We start from the raw sequence: 19,075 nt of genomic DNA, 5'->3' as shown, positions 1-19,075 counted from the left end.
AACTTTACAAGTACTTAACAGGTATGACACCAGTTCAATGACTGCCACTGAGTAGTAATTAGGTTCACTGGTAAGTTGATAGAATCATAGAATTGGGAAAGATCTCTAAGGTCATTGACTCCAACCATTTACCCAGCACTGTCAGTTCACCACCCTGTCCCTAAATGCCACACCTACATGTCTTTTAAACACCTCCAGGTGTGGTAGAGTGATTCCACCCTTTCCCTGGGCAGCCTGTTGCAATGCTTGGTAAGTCCTTTGGTTTCTCCTAATACCCAATCTAAACCTCCCCTGGTGCAAATTGAAGTAATTTTCTCTCAAGCTGTCACTTGTTACTTGGGAGTATGATCCCTACATATCTCCTTTCAGGCTGTAGAGACTAATAAGAGTCCTCTGAGCTTCTTTTTCACCAGGCTAACAAGCCTCAGTTTCTGAGTTGCTCCTCACAGGACATATTCTCTACACCCTTCATCAGCTTCAGTATTCTTCTTAGGATGTGCATTTAAAAGTTAAACCTATTAAAGAACATATTCTACCAAAGGGGCTAAAAGTTGCTCAAGGTGCTAAACATTCCTTTGTTATCTGATACACAGAAATCTCATCATCCTAATATTATTAAACAGATTTTCTACTTTTACTCCTTACTTTGAAAATAAGAAAAGGCCAGGTTGGATGAGGCTTTGAGGAATCTGATCTAGTGAAAAATGTCCCTGCCCATGGCAGGGGAGTTGGAACTAGATGATCTTTAAGGTTGCTTCCAACACAACTCCTTCTATGAATCTATGACAGTGTGGCCTACAAACCCTTAAAAACCTACACCTGCATCTGAAGGCTTCCACAGTAATTTCCCAGAAAATTCTTCTTGCAAACCAATTACTATGAATCAAAATAAAATGCAAGGAAAGGACTATGAAGGGTATTCTATATTATTACTGCATAGTAACTTGGAAAGGAAGCTATCAAGCCATGAAAGAGTGAAATCTCTCTCATTTCTGATGCCAAGACTCCCAAGAGCTACTATGAGTTATAAGAAACCATAAATGCTCCTGTTGAGGAACACATTCAGTGAAGGTAGCAAGGTGAGCAGCTGCAGTGTGAACTGCAGATTGAGCTCCGAGTGGTGGGAGCCCCAGGCAAGAGGCTGAGAAATGCCACCCTTCACACAGGAAAGGGCCTGGGGACCTGTGGCAGCACTGGACACTCAGAGATGAGGCAGGAGCTGAGGATCCCCAGACTTTGTGTGTTGGGCCTGTGAGGGTATAAAAACCCAGGAGTTCCTTTGTACAAGGTCCCTCATCAGAGGCAGCAGCTTGAGCTGCTATTTTGTTGTTGCACCAAGTTTAAATTATTTTAAGGACTGAGACCTGTGCTATGGGAATCCTGGGGCCAGGGAGTAAAGGAACCTTGTCTGACTGTGTGAGTGTGGGGGGTGTAGGGAGACAAGCAGGGCAACCCTGGGCTCACTGGAGCTGCCTGCTGTGAAGGGGCTTCAGTCCCAGCTCAGGTGCTGCAGGTGTGGCTGCCAGAGTGGCACCTGCATGGCTGGACAGAGAAGTTTCCCTAAGACACTTGGAAACTGTGGAACAAAACAGGCTAATTTTCAGGGTTTGAAAATGCTGCATCATGTACTTTTGATCTGATTAAGGATCATTAGGAGTTTCCCAGGAAATTAAATTTTTAAACTTTTCTACTTATACAAAGGCATGCTAGACAAGCTGTGACAAATCCAAAAATATAAATGTACTTTACTATGCCTATTACCTGTTAATAAAAAAATAAAGAATTAGAAATACAGGAGAACTTGTAAACCAACTGCAAAATAAGATTCACAGAAATGAGGAAATCCTCCCATACTGTACAGATGTTCACACACTAGGCAGTCCCAAAGTCAATCAAAGATTCTCTTATGTACATAAATCTAAACACAAGTTGCAACATTTCATTATTGTATATGTTTTTTCTTCTTAATCATCTGAGACTGCCTTAGCTCCTCAGTCCCATGGGCATATGGGCAAGCTTCAGAAGGTAAAGAACAACCATCAGGATGATGAATGAAAAACCAACAGAGGCGTGTTTTAAATGCTTCAGCTGAAAGGCGCCGTTTCACTTCAGGTTTAGTTTTACTTGGTGGTTTCTCTTTTCTCCAGTCACGAATATGAACTCTCCCATTTAGAACTAAGATTTAAAAACAAACAAAAATGTAGCTGTTAATAAGAGATCCATGACTATTATACTGGAAAAAATTGTAGTGACATTCTGTGAATGAAAAACATTCTACAAATGGATCACTCAGGCAAAACCATCTTGTATAGAAACAGAGAGAAGTACACAACAAACCACTACAAAGATAATGCAGACACAGTAAAAAGAAGACTTGATTAATTTCCCTGAGAGATGTTTCACTGCAATGCTGAATAGTTTGAGGCATCTTTGCATCATCTTTGTAGACATTTGTTAGTTCATTTTAAATATAGCGGTTGGGATCATTGAGACTAAAATCATCTGAACTTAGATTGCAAGTTCTAACAAAAGAAGTTTCAACTTCAAGAACTGTAATTCTTCCCATGTTTTTAACTTTATGATTCCACATCTAAAATGTGATTACCTGCAAGTGTCTTCTGCTACTTTCACAGTTCACTGACCCAAAAACACACAGCACCAAGGAGATGACAAGTCTAATCCTTCATGAGAACCAACACTGAATTATCATTGGTTAATAAGGATTCAGCACTTTGGGCTTTTCAAATTAGTTTGCTGTGTTAGGGCCATAAACTGCACATGTACACACTTGTGAATCTGTCAACTCCTTAAATGAGTAAACAGATAAAAGGAAATTAGCCAGAGAGGAAGAAAAAAAAAAAACAGATGATAAACAACAGTGAAAATGAAGAGGGAAGAATCTGCCACTTTTAAGTTGCCATGCTCTACTTTCATATTCTGCTTCAATCACACCTTTTGTCTCAGACACCTGTAGCTTGGGATAGTTAACTAATTCCATTCTGCATTCTGATCATTGCTATTCAAAAAGTAACAAGTCCAGTGACAGCTGAATATCACACAGTCTGCCCTGGATGAATTAATGTCTCCAGGTTTCCTTGTGATACACAGACAGATCTGAACTCAGATAGTAAGCCAATCAAGAAGCAATTTCAGCTGAGCTTTAAAATCCCTCACAAAAGAGGAAGAAAAATTAACAGGTATTTATTATCAAACATAATTTTTCCCTAGAAAACCAGTCTTGTATTGGACAAGATACCTGATCTAAAGAAACTGCCACCGATCAATTATTTTAAGACCCACTTTCTGTTTGGTGTGTGTACATCCATCCACTTCCATGTTTTAAAATAAAAAAAAAATCAGTAAAAATGACAAAAGAGCTGTAGCTATGTTCTTCTGTGTCCTCCTGGGCAGGAGCAATGTCCTTGGAGACCAGCAGAAGTTTCTTGTTATGGTGGCATGCTACTAAGGGAGGAATCAAGTGGTCCCTCCCCAGGCCCTGTGACATAAATTACTGAGATGGTCTGACTTAATCCCAGTCTTTTCTTCATAGGTAATGTGCACACAGCCTCCAAGCCAATTTAAAATGCTCATTCCATTTACAATATAACATATTGCAAAACCTATTTCAGCTATTCCTAATGATAGGAAACCAAATTCAGACATACAAACAACTCCACATGACCAACTCTTTTTAATGGATGGTAATTCAGGAGGATTCTATCAGCCAAGTGTACACAAATATTTAGTGGATGCTAAACTTGCTTAAGTTGACCACTGGCAACAAACAGGTTGCATACTCAGGATTACTTTCCATGGATTAATTCATCAGTATTTTACAGGAGACATAGACATAACACATTTTGAAATTTGAAGCAGCTTTAATACTGATAAAACCTTGAAGATCTCGTATTACTGCAAAGCTACATTTTAGTTTTGCAAAACTTCACACTCCCAAAAAAGCCCCAAAGCACAAATTACACAAAGCACACTGTCACCACACATTACAACAGGGGAAAAAAAAACAAACCCAAAAAACTGCTATCAACAAACCCAGCCAGCCACAGAGACTTGCTACTGAGTTCTTTCTGCCATACTACCACAAGCTACACAAACACAAGCTTTATAAACACATCAAGCCTCATAATTATAGGTTCTTAAGGAGACTAATTTTGTTTCATGTCAGCATTTACACTTTGGGCATGCATTTACATTTCATGTCAGCATTTACACATTTCATGTCAGCATTTAGCCCCGGCTAAATGCTTTAGTAATATTGCTCTGTATTTCACAGCCTCAAAACCATCAGTATTTCATAGGAAGAAACAAGAATAAAAAGTCAAAGAATAGCATCAAATCAGCCACCTAAACTAAAGGCTTGTCTTTTCAGATACAGTCAGTGCAGAACATTTTGCTGATAGATGCATTACCAATCTCAATTCATAAGAGCTTTACTAACAATATCTTGGAGCAATGGGCACATAAAGAATATTCAGTTTTCTACAAAGATACAAAAAATAGTTAAAAAACCACCAGAGTAATTTTTCAGTTAAGTTTAACTGCATATAGAGGAGATAAATAATTAAGGAGAAAAAAAAAACAACTCAAAACTCATTTACCTTCAAATACTTGATGATTGTTCTTGAGTAGTGTCTGCAGACCTCCATATTCACTTTTCAGCTTTTTTAAAATCTCTTTATCCAAGTGTTCTGCCACTTCTCTCAAGGAAAGGCTTTCTGCAATAAAAGAATGGTAGAATGATTAAAAACTTTTCTCTATAAAACCTTAATACAATTCAACTTCTATTCAAGGCAATGACTATGAGCAGAATGTCAGAATTATCTACCAGGACTGCAGCAACTTTTTTCCCAATATGATGTACGGTATATATTTTATATGTATATTGTCTGTAAAACAGCAGCTTTCATTTTACAGGACTCAGGTCAGAATTTCTACAGTAAGACACTTTTTATTTGCTCTGCATTTTTTACAGTAGCATGTAACCCTCAGTGCAATAAGCACTGTTCATAAGCATGTAGTTAAGAAGACTTAGTCAGTAACATATGACTTATTACAGTGAGTAAATTATAAAACAGATGGAAGAAAATGGAAAGATGGTAGTAGTGATAACTGACTGCTTATACAATTAACAGCAGCTTAACATTCTTTTTGTTCCTAAAACTAAACTAAAAAATCCTAATCATGTTGTAACCTAATGGCACTTCAAAGGACTTCTTACAAACTCTTACAGAAGTATAGCTAATTATTATGTTAATATCCTAAACCATAATATTCTCCACAAATAGGGTAGAGTTGTGGGTTTAGTTTGGTTTGGTTTAATAAAAATCGATTCTATAACAGTGTTTAAGTGTAAATGAGGAAAAAAACTCACACCAATTTCAAAATATTCTTCTACATGCAATAAAACATAGTGGAAAAAAAAAGCACCTTTGATTGCTACTGTATTGTTCCCAGTGTTTCCTAAAAATCTATTCACAAACTTGTAAATTTGCTGGAAAAGACATGTTCTGCCAGCTAAAGATAGTGTAAAGGAAAGATAACCTCACCTCCTTGATTCCAGGTATTCATATTTCCACCCTGTTTTTCAGAACATGACTTCTGGGGGGCTGCATTTAACAGCAAGTTTGCCACACTGAGAACCACTTCATCTACAAAGTCCCGAGGGAGGGAAGCACAATTTCTGACTTGTTCTACTTTTTCTCTGGGTCGAAATCCAGGCATCCAAATTGTACCAGCTGTTTCAGTCTCATCTTCAGGAGGCTCTGAGCCTGCTTCTTTGCACAGACCACCACAGTGATGCTCATGGTTAAATCCAACCCTTCTGTCACACGTGGCCCCAGCACAGGTCCAACGACTGTTAATAAACTGTGTTATCTGCTCATCAATCAGAGCACGTTCTGCAGCTGGATAGGTCCTGCTTTTCCCAACAAAACTGACCTATTTTGGCAGAAACAAGTAAATCACTATCAGAGTCCTGTATTTACACCCAGCCCCACAAACTCCACATGTTTATGCAGGGTATTCTCACTACCTACAATAAAATCCAATATCAACTCAATGCTCAGTAACACCTGAGGGGTTTTTAATTCCAGTCTTTGAATATTGGTGCCCCAGAAGAAATCCAGTAAACAAATCATAATCCATCATGCTATAAAATCACACAGCAAAAATATTGTTCCTAACCCTCAGATTATTTAAAGCTGGACACCTCTTCCTACTCTGAAAAGACTTCACTTTGAATTTCACTGGACAAGAAAAACAGCAAAATTAAGTACAAAGTATGACAGACAACTAGAAAAATTAAGGTAGAAAAAAAGGTTTTTTAAGTTTTTCATCAGATAGAGTGACATAAGAGAAAACCATTAAACATTTCATTTTTTCCTGTTTTTTTTTGGGGGGGGGGACTGTACCTATAACATTAAGAGTGTAATTCCCAAGAAAACAATGAGTATTTTTAATCTCTTTTCAGAGCATACTGTATCAAGTAATGAAGCTGACTATAATCTTATCTTACAAAAATAACAATGAACAAACATCCACACGCTTCAAACAGAGCAGATTAAAAAAACAAGACAAAAGCTCTACAGAGGCCAAAATTACCCTTTTTGTTGATGGAATTCTAAGGCAATCTTCTTCCACATGAAAGCCACATACAAATCCCACTTGGGCAACAAAATCTAGATATTCTCTGTACTGAGTTTTCTTGCTTTGTCTTCGGCTGTATTTTCCATGGAAATCAAAGAAGCAGCATGGCAGCACAAAGTAACAACATGAATAGGAAGACCTACAAGAAGGATAACAAACTGCTGAACAGTAAGTTATTTCAGAAAACATAAACATTTAACAAACAACCTATCAGATAAAAGCAACAATGGAAATTTTATTAAGCTACAGAGCTTCATGCAATATATTTGTAACTTCCTCTTTCAATCAAATGATCAATTTAGTCAAAATTACCATTTCACAAAGTATTTGATGCAGCAACCTACTTTGCCAACTTAGTTTGCAGAAGTAAAACTAAATTACTTTTGCTGGTGGTAAAGAGCACAACAGCACAAGGGAAGGCAGAACCATAAGCTTGTATTTACAAGAAAAAAAAACACAACAAAAAGCCACTCAATAGCTTCACATATAAGGAATAAAAAACAGTTTTGGTTTTTGAATTTCAAAAGCAAAATACTGCACTGCATTCTATGAGAAAGTAAATACTGCATCTGCACTTCTCTACAAAAACACTTTGTAAAAATAATCAACTTGCATCAAAAGCAGCCAGTCTTAAAAGAACAACTGGTGTGGAAACAAAGCTGACAGTTTTTATCAAGCCTACATAGGTAATAATGGGGGGGGGTGGGGGCTGTTTGTTTTTTTTCTGTCTGTTTGTTTTTTAAATTCCTTCCATCCCACTCCCCTCCCTCTGCAAAAATACCTAGCTGCAATTACAGGTATCCATGGTGTTAATTCATCTGAATGGTTTCCTATGAGCCAGTCAGTGTCTGGAAAGAGATGACTGTCACCTGGAATGATTGTAGCTTCCTACAAAACAGAACAACACAGCAAGTGAATGCTATTGCATGTTTCTTTAAAGCATTTTATTTAATATCAAGTAATACCGGCTCACAAGTACAAGGTGAGTGAGCAGCACAGACATCAACAATGTTCTCCTCAGCAATTTTTTATAGCTACAGAGAAGTAATTAAACAAAAAATACCCACAAAACATGGGTCAGCAAAACAGTAGAACAGCAAATCTGATTAAGATATCTGGCATTTAAATATATTATATATATAAACAAATATATATATATATATTTATATATATAAACAAATATCATACACTAAATTATGATTTCTTGCCAATCTCCTTCTGTCACTTGTATGCCTGAACTTGGTTTTTCAGAAAGGCACTTAATTGTCTTGAAGTCTGTAGGACTCACACAGCAATTAATCAGAACACACCTTCATTGTTATTTTCTCCTCCTTCACAGCTGCTGCCCAAATCAAATCCTAGTATACAGAACACCACTCTCTTCACATGCTATCATTCACATGTAATAAAACAGTATCAAACCTCAAATAAAACTAAGAGGATGAATTCCTCATACAGGCTAAATTCAAATGTTCTGCAGTGGCTATTATGTTTGTGCTTCACAAGTACATTTTCTCACTTTGAACTAAGTTCAGCAGTGAAAGTACTGAAAGATGCTGACACCATGCAAGTAGACACTCTTCCCTGAAAATGTGTATGAACATTAAAAGAATTATTGGGCAAATTTGAAAAAAGTTTTAGATTTGAATTTCCACAGTCTTTTAGGAAAAGTTTTGGAAATTACACCCATAATCTCTTTTTATATAGAAAAGATATGTTTTAAGAACTTAAAATTCACATGTACATGCATCACATGTATCTGTATAAGAATTAAAGAATAAAATAAACCAAAACCACTAATTAGGGAATTTCAGACTATCTTGTTTACTTTCCAAATCCCTCTTAAGGATTAACACGGTGATTGTTCACTTAAAATTGTTCCCTTTAAATACTACAGCTCATTTTTAGATATGCATAAACATTTCTAGATAATGAATGTAACAAGTTTTTTTGGCAGATTACTGGATGTTAAATTACCAAGGCTTTGGTAAGTGTTTTCTTAAGGTTGATTAAACACATTGCTCATACTTTACATTTCAGTTTTGATCATTCAATTTAGGCATAGCATGAATTATCAGTGCCCCACTGCCCATTCTGACAGTCACCCCAATCCAATTTGTATTCACCGTGTCTGACAGCAGTTTGGAAGCACAGAGTGCCACCTGTTACATCCATTTAGGTTAGAACTGTACTGAACCCCACAGGTGGCAACAGCTACCCTGCAACTCGTGCTGGAAGTAAAGATCAAAACAAAATTAGCTACAGGGGTAACAAACTGTGAGCAGGTTCTTTTTCCTTCTGTGGCTACATGAGCCTTGCAAAATCATTTCACCCTTCCTGTTCCTGGTCTAATTCCTTCCGGCATCAATCATCACTTTCTTCAGCATATATTTTATTGTTTCTAATCTTTCTAGGCAGAAATAGGAACATGTAATACAAAGACAGAGAGACAATGCTGTTCATCATGATCAGATGTGACTTAATACAGTACAAGAAGAATGATGGAGCACCACAGCTTGATGGTTTGGGTTGTTTGTTGAAGCTTTTCGGTAAGATCTGCTTGCAGACTGCAGTAAAGGAATATGGCAGTTTTGGCAACTTGTACCCAAAATAGCAGGGTGGAAAAGAGAAGACTACACAATGTGATGTCCCATCTGTGAAAATTGATTTTCTTTCCTAATTTAATGAGTTAGCACCCTCATTGTTGAATGAACAATTCATAATATGTTGAATGAACTTTAAAACAGCACTAGAGAACAACCACAGGTGGAAAATTATTTTACTATATTGGGAGCTGAAAATTTTGACAGAACAGAGTAAGAAATTCTAGACCTGAAGAACAAAAAACCAGGAACACCTCACCTCCCAAGGACAACTGCTCATTGGCACCATGCTTTAATGAGTATCAGATTATTAGATTTAATCAGTATCAGAATCAAAGTGAATGCTCCTGTGCTCAAATAGTTCATGAAAATGATAACATGAAACTTGAAATATAATCCCTTTTGCAGACTCATTTTCCTGTTCATTTTTGAAGGCTTTTATTGCTATTACTTATGTTGGCTCCTTTGAGGTTCAACAACAATTTTGCCCCCCAAAAGAGAACATAGCACTAGAAGGTCAGAATCATTTTCATGTAATTATCACAAATTATGAGTGCCTTTATTATCTTGTATGAACTAGTGGTGCAAATAAAGCTGCTTAATACTGATCATCTGGTAAAAAGAAAGCTTGTTTCATGGTGTGCATGTCTGTACATGCAGTAAGAAATCATGCCAGTGGTTTTTGGCTGAGAAACAAACAAGTTGCAAACATGCAAGGGTACAATACAATATTTTTCTCATATTTTTCTCCCTTTACAACTTACTACACCACCAAGGGATATGGGTAGCAGCATAACAAACCCATGGGTCCCTTTAGACAACTGTGTGTAACCAGTGTGCTCCCTTACACTTGCATCAATACATCCTGAAACAGTGAACAAATGAATAAATGTACAGATCAGTAAGACTGACATACATTTGCATAATACCTCTAAGTGTGTCTCTGGTCCATACATGTCCCATATTTTTCTTCTCCTCACATCAATTCCTCTTCCTGGATGCTGAAATATTTGAGCAAAAATATTCCATTTAAGTACTACTTTTTTCAGAAATTTCAAGTAAGTTCAGTAAATGTACACACTAACTTCAATTATTTCATTCCTGTTAAGATTTAGACACATAACAAAAACCAGCTTTGCCATTTCAGCTGAATACTTTTATTCCCTTTCTTCCCTTTGAAATATGAAGGGAATAATTAGGAAACCTTAAGAATATATCTGGTTCAAAATTTTACCTGGGCACACCTACTGAGACTGCTCTTGAAAATCTGTATCTCTAGAAATGTAAAAACAGAGGTGTTGATTTTTGGTTTGTTTGTTTTTAAAATATAAAAGCCTTTCACAAGTTGAGTGCTACTGCAGCACCCACAGGGCTCAAAGAAAAATGCTACTCTCTAAGCAGGCCTTAGTGGAGAACCACCTATCAGCTACTGATACCCAAATACTTTTTTTCTCCTGTCTGAATTAAAGGGAAGAGGAAATAGACTGGAAACTAAAGCAAGAAATGAAGACTGTGTAGTATTTGAAATCCAAGAACCTTGTGCAGAACTAAGAAAAATCAATTACTAAAAAAAGTCTCATAAAACTCTCATACATGATTTTTTTGACAGTCAATGTTTGTCAGCACTGAATGAATGACTGACTGATTGAAAAATCCACACAGAAAACAGCAGCTTATGGTACACAAAAGTTTTCTGGCCACACAAGAATAGAAATCTTGTGCTAGGAGAACTTGGAACATTTCCCTGCTCCCCCAGTGACATCTCTTTATCTAATAAGAGACATTCCTTTCCTCCAAAAATTTCCCCATGTTCTCCCAAAAGTGGAAAATGCAATTTTCTGAATCAGACAGACCCAACTTCAATGGGTTTTGTTTACTCTCACTGTTCTTTCATTGCTATTTCAGCAACTATGCCTCAACAAACTGAATTATGCTGTTGCTACATTTTTACTCCAAAAAGTACAGTATCCTGTTAGGCATTTTTAATTAAGAAATCTCAGGACTGCTTTCAAAGATATAGAAAAACGTTTTATGACATCACAAGTAGAATTCATTTTGGATAAAAATGAGTTCATGAACACATCTTGTGAGAGGTAGAACCTATGTCAAAATTTCACATTCCTTTTTGCATAACTGAAGTAATCCATTACCTCCTTTAGTTTTCTTTTCTTTTTCTGAGAAAAAATAGCCCTGAATTTAAATTAAATACACTAATTAAGATAAATAAATGAATGGTCTAATCCTCTGGTAGGATTTTCTGTTAGTAACTAGAGGGACAAAATCCTGTTTTAGCAACATGAATTAATTTATTTTGGCTATTTGCATGCCAGATAAAAGGAAAGCATAACAAGAATATTGACACTAGTTTTTAATAATTATTTTAAAAATCATTCTATTTACCCCTTCATTGTTTAGAATATGAACCAGCAAACCATTTCCACATCCAAGATCTACAAATGACTGTTTCTTGGTCAATCCTTTTTCTTTTCTCTCTTCTTCCCAAAGAATCTAAGAAAAGAAAACAAAACATATTAGGCTTCTGCTCTCACATTTCCCTGTAAGAAACCATCAAATGTTATTGGAGATGACAGAGGAAACCTGGAAATGCAGACTTGACAGAAAACATTCACTGCACTCACAGGTAAAATAAATTTAGAGAAAAAAAGAGAAAATCTGAAAAAAAAACAAAAGAAAAAAAAACAAAACAAAACAGAAAAACACTGTTTATGGAGTGAAACAAGAATTATTTTGCAAAATATCAATAGTTTTCTAAGTGCTAAGCACATCCTCCACTACATTTTGAGTCATTGGGAGTTGAAATTAATCAGGGCTTTACAGCTCTGGGCTAGAATGAACATAAATGTAAAATAAGTTGCTAAAACAATGGATACAAGAGAAGAACAGTGGAAAGCAAGGGAAGTATCAAGTAAACTTCATCAGTGTCTCTGCAAGTAACACCACAGATGCATTTCTATCCACTGCATTAAAGAAAGCATTGCTGGCAGAGCTGAAAATAAACCCCAAAATATTCTTTGTGATCACTTGATGATACACTGGCACTTGCAACGTCCCTTTTACTGAACAAAGCAACAGTGTTACCTAGCAAGGGAACTGCCCCAAATTCTACACCAGCTAAGGGACCCCAAAGCTTTCAGTCAAATTCTTGTCCCTGATCTGTACATAAGTAGGTACTTTTACCCAGATATATAATCCATAATTAATAAGTGGCTGTTTCTCTGCAGAGTATGGATTAACCTTCACCATTTTCCAACTCTTTTTCCTTCAATGAGAAGTTAGAGATGACACATTTGTAACTCTGCACTCTGATTTTTCACTAGGACTACCAAAAATCTTGAAGAGTACTTAACTATGAAAATAAGTATTTGTAACACGGTGCATTTTGCTAGAAGGAAAAAAGCTGAAGATAAACACAGTCTGCTAATCTCATGGATTATGGTTTTAGATTTACCAATCATTGCACTTTGGCACTCCAGGCAGTATCCCAGAAATCCCTAATTACATCCTTCACAGATCCTATCCCCCAATTCCTGCAGGGTTTTTCACAACACAACAGCCATGCCCTTGGCCATGCCCCTGGATAGTGAGTGATGTCAACATGATTGGAAAATAAAATGGTCACATGCAGATGCCATAAATCCATAAAACTTAACACTGGACCTACTTTTTCTTAATCACCTGTATAATGTACTTCTAAACAATGAGTTTCACACACCATCAAATAGATACCTGAACATTTTGCAGCAGGTTAGGTTATTAATACCATACTTTTTCATTTACATAAACTGCATATTGAATGACTTTAATGACTTTCTGATAACTACTGCTATATTAGTCAAAATAAAATCACTGTAAACCAACAATCACATGTATAAAAATGCTATCACTCCAGAATTTTCTTGTGGCTACAACTAAATTCCTAATTTTCAACACTGAATAATAAGATAGTAGTAAAAATGGTAGATGAGTCTATTACATAGCTATTTCCACAAGCCAGTATCTAAGGTTCCAAGGGGTTAAACACTTAACTAACAAAATTAGTCCTCAATGAGTATTGGAAATGAGCTAACTTACTCAGAAAAACTGATTTAGGTAAGATGCTACAAGAATAATTCAATGTAGACATACTCTTACCACACCCTGGATGGAAAATAAAAATATGTATGTGCCTGCCTTTTAAAAACCTGAAGTTTCTAAGAACTCCAGGTGGCAGAATTTTCATGGAATCTTAAGTAGATAGACGCTTGAGAAAATTGCACCAAGCATTTATCTGCACTTCTAGCATCTGCAGTTTACCTTATTACAGTTGAAGATGGGATTTGAGCTGAAATTTTATCAAGAAAAGGCATAGCAGTGAAAAACCTTAAGTTTTTATTTGTTCATCATATAAAATGAACAAGTAATAGAAAAATTTATAAAAAATCAATCCTAATGTCTTATTGATCCATCTTATAACTTCTATATCAGTGCTTTTGGCTTTTTCATTTAGAAATAAATAAATCTTGTGTATGTAGATGACAAATTTCCTGTGAGAGAAGACTACAAATTTTCATCATATCTTCAAGAAGAAGTTTTTGTTTACCTCTAAAATTATCTTCTCTAGAGAGGTTCCCTTATCAGGAAATATAACCTTACAGCATATTATTAGGTAAAGCAGTTCCCTACCAGCAAGTAAGTGGCAATGGCAACATCTTCATAAACAAATTTCTCAGGATCTGTCACTTCAGGCCACACCTCCAGGAAAAAAAAAACAGAATGAAAAATAGATAAATATTTATTTTTGGCATCATCTGAAACAACCTCAAAAATGTTCAGACACAGTAATTTGGATATTTATTCACTTCAGTAAGTTTCTGGACTTCACAGATTTTGGACTTTAACCTCATTAAAATATACCCAGAGAATATAAAGACTGTTTGATTCAACCAAACAATAAAGTTTCTAAGAACATTTTGGCTCCACATGTGCAGGTCACAAGTAAACAGCTGCACCTATTCTGTAACAGACCATGTATCTTTTGCTTAACTTTCTCATGAGAAAACAATCTGATCTATACCTCTGCAACACTGAGGACATGAACATTTGTAAATTTCTTTTCACAAGGAACAGACCTGGAATTATCCTGGCACAACAGAACACGAAGAATCAAAATCTGAAGTAGGAAGACAGAAAGCTGAAGTATTATTCCTAAGTGTTACTTTGTAAGTGAAGAATTGAAACAAAGACTAAAACGTGCAACAGCAGCAATTCTACTGCAGAACTAAAGACTGAATTGTTGCCTTACCCAAAACTCTAATTCTCCTCTGCTTTGTTTCTTCCTCTTAGTACAGAAATATTACCAGTAAAACATTTCAGCATTTTCACTGTATGTTTTACAAAAGCATTGATCAATTTTTTCTTTGCAGCTAGAGCCAAGTTTGCAAGAATAGAGACATTACTTCATACAGCACTCTGCTGCTCTTCAGGATCTCCAAGATAAGCAAACAAGTTACAGCACTGCTCCTCTAATTCAAACACATATTAAGATAGTATCCAAAGGTTTTGGAGAAGCAGGTGTTTTATTTATGCCTTCTAAAATGTGGATAACTATTATTCCACTGACCTACTTCTTCCTTTTTATCACAAGTGATACATCCAAATATCCAAATATTTATTGTGAATTTGGCTCTAAATCCTGCTTTTCCAATTAAGTTTGTCCAAGTACTGAACTGTTGTATTCTCTATATAATTATCAAAAAAGCCCCCCAAAACAGGAAACCAAAAAACATACAATTCAATTGCTTCTTTAATTAAAAAAAAAGAATTTATTGAAAGAAGCAGCTTCATTACACTGTAATGAAGTAAAAAAAAAAAGAAGGAAGGATAATATCACTGCATTTACTGTTTAAGCTTACCTTTACCATCTCTTTGTACTTTTCTTTGAGGTCCTGATAAACCTTGCTGTATTTTGCTACTGAAATGAGTGAGAGTGTACTTTTAAACTCACTGGGCTTTTGCTCCACAGACCATTTAGCCAGTTTGGACAAAAGTTCATTTCCAAGCCATGCTAGTTTGGGGTACACAATTCCATCTGAAAACCAATCTTCTGGAAATGGAGCTACAACAGATACAGACCTTAAAAACAAACAAACAAACAAATAACTTAGTATAGATACAACATTTCATTATTTCAGCTACCTCAAGGACAGAGAAAACAAAGATAAAATGGAGAAAACCAGCAGATCAGAGATATAAAACTAGACTGGAGAATAAGTAAATATGTAGAGAAACAATGGGAAAATAAACCAGTGAAATTACTTAATAATGGAACAGTTTCCTCTGAATTTTGTTAGCTCATTATCTCTCAATTCAAACACAGTACATAAGAGTCCATGATGCATTTAACACAATAAATGAGGACTCACAGATGATGAGCAACCTGACCTCACAAGACAGCCAAACACTAAACAGTGAAAGTCAACTTTTCAAATTCCTGAAAAATAACAAGCAAAATTAAGAGAAAAATATATCCATTGTCACAACTCATTATTTCATCATCTCTAACTTGATTCAGATTTTATTAGAGCATCCCCATATGCTCAGGACCAAACTGAATGGTCCATATTTCAATGACTAAAGCTCAGTCATTTACAGCAACTCTGGTTTGAGCCTCACCCTTAGTAACACCCACAGACCCTTTCTCACAGGCACTGCTACATCCTCATGATCAGAAGAGGCACATTTTTTCTAGACCACGCAAAGGTACAGTCAATCTTTACATTCAAAGGTGAAACAAAGTTTGTTTTACATTATTCTGGGTATTGTAGATGTTTCTTTTTAGAGAACACTGTGCACTCCTATCACACCACTACTGTAATTTACTAATCAAGCAGAAAATTCTAAAATCGAAAATGCCTACATACCAATATTAAACCATTGTGTGACTCTTGCAATAACTTACTGTTTGCTTCCTCTCCTCACTCCACACTTACCATTCCTCATCTTTTATGTGTTTAAGTTGAATTTGATAAATATTGCACTTTTTAACCAGGTATTTTCCTTCACTGTTTTCCTCCAAAGGCAGAAAGGTCACAGTTCCATTGTAAACATCTGAAAAGATATGCAAATAAGGGTTTATTATTCCATGGTGCAACCCACCCTGGTTAGCACCAAAATGAACTTCTGCCTGCAAACCAGTGAGGTAAGAGCTAAGACAATAGAGAAAGGAGCACAATGCCAGGAATAGATCTGCTTCTTGGTGTTCCTGACATCTGAAGCTACTGGATGATTTGAATTCTCCAAATTTAGCATTCTATGGCATGATGCTTCCAGAATATCTAGGGCTGACCAGAAGTACTCATTTTCATCACACCTAACTATTTTAATAAAGTAAAAACTAAACAATAAGATTTTTCTAGTATACAAATATCCCACAGCAAATCCAGAGTCCTGGGAAGCAGGTGTATATGCAGTATTACCTCCTCTAAAAATTAAAAAAATCTTTTTAGCTATTGTTTACCCAGGGTGACTTTTGCAGAATAACTTCTAAGAGTTCTCCATTTTGAAAACGTTTTTTTAATTACCATCAAAACAAATGTTCTTGCAAATAAAAAAGGCTACACTGGCTTTTTTCAATCAACTTCCAATGGACTCCAAAATTTTCTGAGTTAGACAAGAAAGAATGAATTAGCAATAAAGTAAATGTTAAGTCTTGCTATCTCATCCCATTCTTAGCAATTCCACTTCTAATATTTTTAATTGTAAAAAAAAATAATTTTAAAAAATCTCCTAGGCTTTTTCTTAGAGCTACACTTTATAGATGCAGCTCAGGAGCATCTTCTCTTACCATCAAAAGAAAAAATAAATCAAAACTGCAACATATAATATTTTTTTAAAGGCACCGATTTTTTGAAGGCATCAGGTAAGAATCAAAGGCCTCAAGAACATCCCAAGTGTGGCCCATAAATGACTATCAGTCTTTCTGAATTGTAACTCAAGCTTTTTCTGGAGTTCTAATTCTTTCCAAAACTCTACTACTAGAATTTAATCCATATCAACATTTTTCCAAAATTTATCGTAAAAGCAGTGTCAAGTTCTACCCTAAGTAAGTTTCTTTATATTAGCAGGATTTATTCGAGCATATTACCATCATACAATGTAAAAAAACACCACAAAGCAAAACAAAAACAAAACAAAACAAAAAACCTCACACACATAAAAACAACAATTAAAAAAACCCCAAAAAACCCAAAAAAGCAACAAGTTGAGATTCTTTCTTAATGTGAAAAATGCTAATCACTTGTTTTTAAAATTTTAGAAGTAATAAAATGGTTATAAAAATAGCAATATAATTAGAGTAATAATAATTTGGATAATTTGGATTAGGACAATATGAGGCAATAGAAACAAAGAGTTAGGGATGTCTGGGTACCTTTTTCTGGGCAGCATAAGCCCAAAAAAGGACACCCGTTAACAGAGGATTAACTCTGAAAAACAATAATTTTTTGCATATTAATACACATCATACATGATGTATAAATTCTATTCAAACAAAGGATTCTGTCTGGCCAGCATCAACTTTTTCCTCTTAATCTTAACGGCGTCTCAGGGCTGAGCGAGGCAGAAGAAGTTTGTTTCTTCTGATAATGGAGCAATAAATCCTTGTTCTCTGAAAGATTTAGGTGTTTTGTGGCTGCTATTTTGCTGTGAGTCCTTTCTTTAAAAAAAAGGACTCAGAACAGTCTCTATTTTAACATTATGTTATAACTTAAAACGATACTTAACACACTACTAAAAAATTAATACAGCATAACTTTCTAACGTAACACATATAACATTCATTTTAATATTTGCAAAAAGCCAATCATAAAATACACATTTTTCACATTAAGCAACACTAAACATGAAGCAAGTCGAAACAGACACTTCTGCTTGGCCAGGCAGGTGCCAGAGCTGCCTGCTCTGTTCAGTAATTCCGCATTTCCCAACACTCCACTCACTCCTGGCAAAGCTGTCATTAGGTCTGCACTACGAGCGTGGGCAGCAGCTCCTGAGTGTCACAGCTCCCTGGCCTCTGTAATCTGTCTTTCAATGCTAAAATTTCAATGCTTGCTGGCACAACAACGAAAGGTAAAAATAAACCCTAAGCACACGACAGGGACAAAAGTCCATCTTCCTTCCCACAAACGGCAGAAAAAAAGGGCATTTCTCTCATGTGCGAGACAATCTCCGAGGGGACAGGTCTGCGACAGCCCCAGCCCCTCACAGCCGCGCTCCGGCCTCCCGCCACCCCCGGCGCTGTTCCTGCTCACCTTGCACCGCCAGCTCCCGGGCCGGGGGCGCGGCGGGGCGGCCCCGCGGCAGCAGCGTCCTGAGCACGGCGCGGAGCTCGCCAGACCCGCCCCAGGCCGTGAGAGGCGGGGGCGGCAGAGCCAGCTGGGCCCGCACCTCCCTCCAAAGCCGGCGCAGCTCCGCGGCCCCCGCCGCTCGCCCCTCCTGCCCGCCATCGCCCCCGCCCGCCCCCGCGGTGACCATGGACGGCGATATCTCCCCGCCCTCGCCGAGCGGCACCTTCCCCTCCGCCTGGACAGCGGCGCCGCTCAGTCTCCTGTTGGCCACCTGCGGCTTCTCCAGCCACACGCGCACGGCCGCCCAGAAGCCGCGGGGCAGCGCGGTGCCGCTGGGGTCCCGCAAGGCCGCCGTCCCCACCGGCCCCATCCGCCGCCCGCTGCCGCCGCCGCGCCGGGAGGCGGAGCGCGTCGCAGGCTGCTCCCGTCAGTTCCCGAGGCGGAGACGGCGCCGGCCGCAGGTAC

General features: G+C 37.1%; 2 protein-coding genes across 2 annotated transcripts in view; one reads left to right on the top strand and one right to left on the bottom strand.

Moving 5' to 3' along the window:
• Positions 1 to 1,716: 1,716 nt before the first annotated feature.
• Positions 1,717 to 19,015, bottom strand: TRMT44 (tRNA methyltransferase 44 homolog). Its single transcript, XM_054633237.2, has 11 exons — positions 18,575 to 19,015; positions 16,256 to 16,373; positions 15,179 to 15,398; positions 13,950 to 14,018; positions 11,667 to 11,774; positions 10,196 to 10,267; positions 7,445 to 7,551; positions 6,619 to 6,802; positions 5,565 to 5,955; positions 4,617 to 4,733; positions 1,717 to 2,175 (listed from the first exon to the last, which is right to left on the bottom strand). Exons 1-11 carry the CDS (start codon positions 18,978 to 18,980, stop codon positions 1,943 to 1,945), a joined length of 2,025 nt encoding a protein of 674 aa, XP_054489212.2. The 5' UTR covers positions 18,981 to 19,015; the 3' UTR covers positions 1,717 to 1,942.
• ACOX3 (acyl-CoA oxidase 3, pristanoyl) overlaps positions 18,948 to 19,075 on the top strand; it is a 32,539-nt gene continuing 32,411 nt past the window's right edge. The window contains exon 1 of the mRNA XM_054633176.2: positions 18,948 to 19,071. The gene's annotated coding sequence lies outside the window, so the exon portion shown is untranslated. The remainder of the gene's footprint in view (positions 19,072 to 19,075) is intronic.

The sequence above is a fragment of the Agelaius phoeniceus genome, chromosome 4 (assembly GCF_051311805.1).
Source record: "Agelaius phoeniceus isolate bAgePho1 chromosome 4, bAgePho1.hap1, whole genome shotgun sequence".
Lineage (NCBI taxonomy): Eukaryota > Metazoa > Chordata > Aves > Passeriformes > Icteridae > Agelaius > Agelaius phoeniceus.
Note: the sequence above shows the minus strand (reverse complement) of the source record. Positions and strands in the feature narration are given on the sequence as shown.

Excerpts from the sequence above, each read along its gene's own strand:
- TRMT44 (XM_054633237.2), bottom strand. The coding sequence starts at position 18,980 with ATGGGGCCGGTGGGGACGGCGGCCTTGCGGGACCCCAGCGGCACCGCG. Across the intron at positions 10,268-11,666 it reads ATATTCTAAACAATGAAGGG|CATCCAGGAAGAGGAATTGA; the intron begins GTAAATAGAATG and ends CAAATATTTCAG. Across the intron at positions 7,552-10,195 it reads GACCAGAGACACACTTAGAG|GAAGCTACAATCATTCCAGG; the intron begins GTATTATGCAAA and ends TCTGTTTTGTAG.